Source organism: Rutidosis leptorrhynchoides, chromosome 2 (genome assembly GCF_046630445.1).
Source record: "Rutidosis leptorrhynchoides isolate AG116_Rl617_1_P2 chromosome 2, CSIRO_AGI_Rlap_v1, whole genome shotgun sequence".
In the NCBI taxonomy this organism is placed as follows: domain Eukaryota; kingdom Viridiplantae; phylum Streptophyta; class Magnoliopsida; order Asterales; family Asteraceae; genus Rutidosis; species Rutidosis leptorrhynchoides.
The window spans coordinates 591,911,196-591,918,814 of record NC_092334.1 but is presented as its reverse complement, the minus strand read 5'-3'; the positions used below and the strand labels follow the sequence as shown (position 1 = coordinate 591,918,814).

General features: G+C 34.8%; 1 protein-coding gene across 1 annotated transcript; it reads right to left on the bottom strand.

The window, feature by feature from the left end:
- Nucleotides 1-2,317: 2,317 nt before the first annotated feature.
- LOC139893341 (uncharacterized) lies at nucleotides 2,318-5,958 on the bottom strand. The gene is made up of 3 exons (XM_071876500.1): nucleotides 5,888-5,958; nucleotides 4,287-4,789; nucleotides 2,318-2,973 (listed from the first exon to the last, which is right to left on the bottom strand). Exons 2-3 carry the CDS (start codon nucleotides 4,781-4,783, stop codon nucleotides 2,535-2,537), a joined length of 936 nt encoding a protein of 311 aa, XP_071732601.1. The 5' UTR covers nucleotides 4,784-4,789; nucleotides 5,888-5,958; the 3' UTR covers nucleotides 2,318-2,534.
- Between the last annotated feature and the right edge of the window lie 1,661 nt (nucleotides 5,959-7,619).

Here is a 7,619-nt window from a genome sequence, read left to right as displayed (position 1 = left end):
TAAATGTATACAAAATTATAAATGACTACAAATACTTGCATATACTTGGAACCAGTGGCTTTAAAGTGATCTTGGGAGACGCAAATACTTGCAAATCAACCACTTTAATAGTGGGTGTATTGTGATAATCAAATTCCATTATGTAACTTATGTAGAGCAATAATGATCTGTGCAATATGAAATAGAGCAACACTAATGGATTCTAAATTGGACTCTGTTTATCCAATGTCTTCAAATGTGGTCTTTAAACATCGCATCATTGGTAGCATATGGTGCTCAACTAGATTCCGGCAGCCAGATGGCGGCTCACAGTGGTTTGCAGCGACGATAGTAGAAAACTCGTCAAAACATGAAATTAACAACTGAAACATTGCATAAAGTAGCGTGAGATGACTCTAAACACGTCTGCAATATTACGTTTTCGAAAATCAAACCCAAATTCGCACAACAAATTCGGTTTTTGTGTCAATATTTTTCGGACCAAAAAATTAAGAAAAACCCTATCAATTGGGCGAATTAATTCCTGAAATTTTAGGGAAATGGTCACTATATGATTGTGAACGTTTCTACTTTTTCAGATTTGATTAAAACGCATCGGAATCAAAACCCACTAAAAAGTCAAAGAAAGTCAAACGGATCTAAGAATCGATTTTCAGCAAAATAAACAACGAAATCAAAGCTTGGATCGATGATGAAGAGCTCTTACACCATGATACCACTTGTTGTTGCGGTTTCTAGCTTCGATTTCGTGTTCAGATTCGGTTGTGGTGTTTTAGCTTGAATATGGTGAACTATGGTGATGAATAAGCTACTTGAATATGATGAACTTTGGTGTGTTTATATGATTAAAAACAGCATCAGTGATCAAGTAACAAGCACAAATGGTGTGGTTTGATTTGTTAATTTTATAAAAGTATAAAACTAGAGTTTTTAATTTGGTAATGATGAACATGAGATGATGAGAATGAGGGTGAAAAGATAAGTTAAATAATAAAGAAAAGAAATAAAATAAAAAGACCAACTCTCATATGCTTTTGCACATGAATGAACAAACGGTTGAAATTGACAGAATCTAGACGGGGGACGAGGGATGTAGAATTATGATATATTAGGGACGAGGGTTGCATAAAAAAAAAGGACGAAAAGTCAAATTTGATGTAAACCACAGAGACGAGGAGTGCAATTTTGTCGATAAAAAACTAGTAGAGTGAATAATGAAAGAAATAAACCCTAAAGAGGGTTACATAACAAAACTATTCTCGAGAGTAAACGTAATCGATAAATATTTCTGAAAACAACTCATAAAAAATATAAGTCAAACAGTAAACAAAAAAATAAATTGTACTGACCAGACCATGCATGCACAAACTATACACGCACCAATGCTTGGTGCATAGTGTGTGGTGAGTAGTGTGAGGTGCGTTTAGTTGAAGGGCCGTATCGAGCGAAAAATAGTTTTTCTTGATTTGTATGTAATCAAACAACATATCTAAGTCTAAACAACATCAACAACAGATAAACAATATATACCATGCGTATATGTTACATACACCCACACATTTTAACCAAAAACAATTTATACATATATGCACATCAAGTGTTCGACGAAATGTCTATAACAAATAATGAATCAACAATTTAGAAAGTGGTTTTACATGATTGTTAGCCATTCTAGAGGTTGTTCAGTTGTCCAACTTCTTGATCAGCAAGTCTTATACCTCCGATTGTAAGGATTTGCGCTCAACAAACGCGAAAGTGGGTTTTATTGTGTGTGTTTGCGTGTTAACGCGGGTAAAAGAGTGAAATCAAGGTTGTAGGTTGAATGTTAAGAAGGATCGAGAGTGTAACAAATCAAAAAGTGAAGAACCAAACGAATTTTGGACAATTGCTGCTAGGTGCGTGTTTTACATGTTTGTGTGCGTGTGAGTTTTAAAACCGAATAGGCGCCTAAGTGAACGGGCAACACGCATCATGCGTGTATATGGTTGGTTAGTGCGTGATGCGCTACCAATTGATTGTTTCTAGTTCAGTGATCGGTTACGCGTATCACGCACCAATGCACACGCATCATGCATGGTCATGGATATATTGTAACATCGATTTTTTAGGGCATATTGTTAAACACTTAGAAATGGAAGCATTTTGACCAACTTCCCTAAATCCAAACCAAGGTTGGCTAAACCGGAACTTTAAGGTCAAACCTCCAAATCCGGTTAGTACCCCACCATGCATTACATGAAAACATTGCATTTCATAATAATGTCTTATTCTATATCTACATATATATGGTATAATACTGAAACTAGAAAAGCAGAAATATAAGAACAAACAAGTATATAGTAACATAACTCAGTAATTTGCAAACTCAAATATATACAACACAATACAAAGTTGCAACTCTGACATCCTATTTCACAAACCTTAGAAATCATTCAATAGTATGAACACATCTATGATCTATACAACAAAGATTAAAACTTTAACCAGAAATCAGATAATTTACCAATATAAACACGTTCAATCAAACCAACAAATCATCTAAATAACCAACCCAAGGTCCAACCAAGTAATAAACCAGCACCCACAAGAGTCAAACCCAAAACAAACCTCCCAAAAGACTTGGCCATTTTATATCTCGGTGAACCAGGTTTCCTCTTACGTCGAACCCTTTTCGGATCTTTGGTGGGGACCCACGGAACAAAATCTGGAAAACGCGTATAAACAAGCTGAAACTTGCTGTTTCTGAGGTGGAGACAAGTGGTTTCCAATTGTAATATGTGTAACCATTGCTTGTAAGCAAAAAGATGAGAAGCTTGTTTTAGAAAGTGCGTAATCATGTGTTCCTTTTCGTTATACGCTTGTTGTGCTGCTATTTCGGCCTCTCGTGCTCGTGTTTGTGAATGGCAGAGTGCTTCTAACAGCTCAGCCTTACTCAGCTCCTGCGTGTTTTCAGGCTCGTCAGATGTTGTGTTGCTGTGGTATGAAAAGGTAAATTATGTCAGACTCGAGTTTTATCAAAAGTATGATGTGTTTTAAATGTAACAAGATGTGTGGTTAGGCCCACTTTGGGCCACAAACTGAAATGAAAAGAAACAAAGAAAATTATAAAATAAAAAAAATCGCGAGAAATAATTGTTGTATGTGTTCATACATGCTATCTCACCCACTTTCCCCAAGTGATAAAAACATACTGGGAAAACAAATGTGTACCCCGTTAAAAAAAATGAACAGTAAAAAAAAAAATCGTGAATAGTAACTTGGACCAATGAGGGGGCTCATATCCCTCTTGTCCTTGGTGTATACGATAATAATATATATATGATATGATAATATATGATAATATATGATAATTAAATGATATATTCTATGATCAAAATCAGGTAGTATAATATAATATGCTACTCGCACATCATTATAATAAGAATCAGATAAATAGTCAGTTGTAACAGAAAGGGATACGTGGTAGTTGAATCCATTTCTGCTGTTTTAAGTTATCTGACTTTTGAGTGTTTTAACAAATCTTAGTATAATTTAGAAAATAAATAAATAAATTTAGCAAAGCTATAAAGACATTTTTGTGAAAAGGGTGTTGATCCGTACACAACTCTTTTTTTTGCCATACACGACTGATTAATACTCGTACGGCATCAACTCACTAATGGTAAGATAATCACTTCCTAAAAGCAAATTCGAATTCTTCCCTAGAGAGAGTTTGGAATTGTGTTTTTGAAACAGATTTTGAGTTTCCGAAACAGCGCTAAAAAACATGTCTCAACATGTTTTTCTAAAACCCTCTATACTCTACAGCAAAATGTGGATAATCAAGATTTTTGCCAAACTATGTTTTGCTAACGATATAATAAGATATTGTTTAGAAAACGCAATTCCAACAACCCCCTAATGGTGACCGATTAGTTTTTGGGTTCACAGAGGAAACCTCCCTAGCGACAACCACATCGGGTCCCCACTAGCGAGTAAATCCCCTGAGCGACGAGCCCCCGAACGACGAGACACGTAACCTGGTGAATTGCGCACATTGGCGCCCCCTCTAGTCAACAACCCAATTAATTCAATCTTGGGTGTTACCAAGAATTGAACCTGGGTCTCCTGCTTTATTGGGAACTCGGTGGCCACTTAGGCTATGCCCAAGTGGTTATGACTGATTAGTTGACCGATAAAAAAAACAGACAATCAAAAGCATAATCTGTTTATCCAAACACTATCCAACTATCGTGACTTCAATCAACAATCAAAGAATCATTTCCAAACTTCGATGAAAGTATTACCTTAACATATCATCCTCCAAATCACACCGTACGTGTGATTCACCGACGCCTATTGAATCAGCAGATTTTGGCAAAAATTCGTTGAATTTGGTAACCCGATCTAAAGAAGCCAGACCTTCATCAGCGACAATCCGTTGACCTATAATATTTTCCAGAGTTTGTGGTGGGTCCACATCATTTAAGTCAGTAGTGCGCCACCATGGACCCGTTTCATTGATTCCAATCAATTCAGGCTCCGTTTCAGAGTAAAGCTTTTCGAGGTTTTCAGATATAAGTATATGATCGTCTTCCGACCATGTCTTTTGTGAAGTGTCCTCGTTTACGGCATTAAATTCTTTACTTTTTTCATAATCTTCTATTTTGAAATTAGCATTATCATTGGGTAGGTGTAACCACCATCTCGTATCAGCTATGTAATCATACGATTTGACTCCATCACCAGGGCTTTCTTCAGATTTTGAATTATATGATGAAGGTGGTAGGCTACCAGAAGCCATTATCGCCTTAATCATCCATGAAAAATGCATAGAAAAATCAAAATAATGTTACTGAATTGTTAAAAAACGGAAAGAAATTAAATGAAACTTGTGACGAACATGTTTAATCTACATTAAGGTTGCAAAAAATGCTAATCGCAGAGTAATCAGTCAGGACTTTGGAGGGAGTAATCAGAAAATCAAGGATTTATCGTATGTTGACTAAGTTCGACTATGACCGAGTAATCACAAGCAAGGTTGCAAAATTCGCTATTCGGGGAACAATCGGTCGAAACTTTGGAAGGAGTAATCGGCAAATCGTGAATTAATCGGATTGTACTTTATACATTTAAATATTAAATTTCAAAAATTGTATTTCATATAGAAGAAAACCATAAACATAAACATAAACATAAACTTTAGTTCTAGTTTAAAGTTCTAGTTTAAATTCACGTTAAAATGTTGACCAATTTTGACTTTGACCGACTTTGATTACCAAATTCGATTTTGACCCTTCAATTGACGTTGACCGATTAATCAAACGGATTTTAGAAAATCGGAATTGACTGCTCTTAAAAATGAAAAAAATGAGTAATCGGGATTAATCCTGGAGTAATCGGGTTTTTTAGAACAGTGATCACAAGTAATTCATAGTTTTACAACACTGATCTACATGGAACATTTATTTAACAATACAAGTATATATGCATACACAAAATCTGCCACCCTTCTGAATAGGAAAGATTAATACTATTTACAGTATTATATATCATCTTACTTGAGTATGCCCCTAAAGCTTTCAAGTACACTAAACTTAATAAGATTATTTTATTAAATTTATTTTCAGAAAAGGCAACTCTATGTTTTGCAACAAACCCACATCAAATCAAATATGAATCTAATAAGTAGTGGGTATAAAGTCAAATTGAAAATGATTTGCTTATCAAGTAAAAAGAAAGGTACAAACTTTTTGGAGTTAAGTATGCAATTAACGATCAACCATTAGATACGAAGAATTCATCTGAAAGATATATACAAATATATATGATCGATTATAATAAGAAAAAAAAATGGAACAAGATACAATTTAAAGACGAATCTTTGTAGAAGAAAATAGATGAGTACCTGGTGTTTAATTTAACATGAAGAGGGTGGAGTGAGTTGAATCAAATAGATAGTGATCTTTTAAAGTAATCTTATTTTTTTTTTTTTTTTTTTTTTTTTGTTGTTGTTGCTAACTGCAACTCATATTTACATCATTCATCCTTCATTTTTTCTAATTTTACCAATGTTTTATATACCGGTAGTTATTAACACTGAAAGTCTTTTACGAAAATAATTATCCGTCTGATCGATTAATACTAAATTAACCACAACAAATGAATGAATAAAGGGATGTCAATGGATATTCTATCGATGGACATTCACCCGATTCGATTCATTTGTAATGGATATGGATGATGTAATGGGCGATTAACGGATATGAATATGGATACAGATGATCTAAATATTTCGTGGATCAGATTTTGATGTCAATTTATCATTCACGGATATATCCATGATCAAAATGAACCCACTTTTTTCATTTTTTTAATTCACGATCTCGCACCTTATTTTCTTGCCCGACCTATTACGGATCTTGAAAGAAAGAATGTTACAAGATCCATTTCTTACCAAAGTTGTCGTCGAAGGTGCAAGCAAACCTCGGTCCATAAGGCCATGACAATAACCATTGTTTGCGGACTTTATATACACGGCCGACAAGCATCCAACACTAACATCGACAATAGATTCACTACACAAATTTTGCGCCGCATCTCCGAAATCCCAAACGTCGACATTGTCTTGCAACTTAAATGACATTAACATATGGCATAACATTATTCAAAACCGCACGCTCTAATGAACCAAACCTTATACCCGGGCTTTTTGCACCTGAGATTCCCCTAATTCCAATTCTAACTCGTGTTTTACAGCAAGATAAAACTACAGGGCCCATCAACAGAAAGGGAACCAAATTGTATAAAGTACACCGGATCCTTTTCAAGTCGAACAACGTTCTCGACCACCAATGATCCACTTATGGCCACAAATCTATTGGTAGCTTCCATCAAAATTCGATCAAAAACATCAAATGGAATTCTCTTCAAACAGTTGATATTTGATATCTTCGATACTTAAACATTACATTTAGAGTAAACTGTGTGTAACAAGTACCCGTAAACCGAATCGTTTATATGTTCCGCATAAGATGACTTGACGAAAATGAACAGAGAGCCAACATTACCTAATTCAGTGGACGTCTTCCCCACAACAATCACCTCTAAAGTCAAAACATGACAATTGAACTGGGACGGAGGAAGTAATACTATTGTGTGGTAAACACTCGGTCGTTTTAAATGAACGAGTGTCGTCTTATTTACTATCCACAGTCCACAAGAGACATATTGTAATTTTACATAAATTTTTTATTTCATTTCTTTTGGTATACAGAACTAGATTTTTTCTCCTCTACGCTCCTGCAAAGCGGAGCTAAGGACAGTTACAAAGCTTGAAGAAATTTATACGAGGTCCGTATATGACGTGTGTTATCATCAGGAAATGATTTTGTTGTACAATATAACATTTTAGTACGTTAATGATATGATGATATCCCAGACAAAATAATGCCTTTCTTAGACGGGAGAATCTGAACTTATGGTAACCATAAAATAGAAATTTATAGCTCTTTAAGTTACAAGCGTTTGACTTTTTGGATCAATTAAATTCAAATTCGTTAAATTCAAAATTCAAATTCGTGAAACTCAAAGTCGTTTGAAAGAGAAATGAACAAAACAGTGACAACTCACAATTTTTA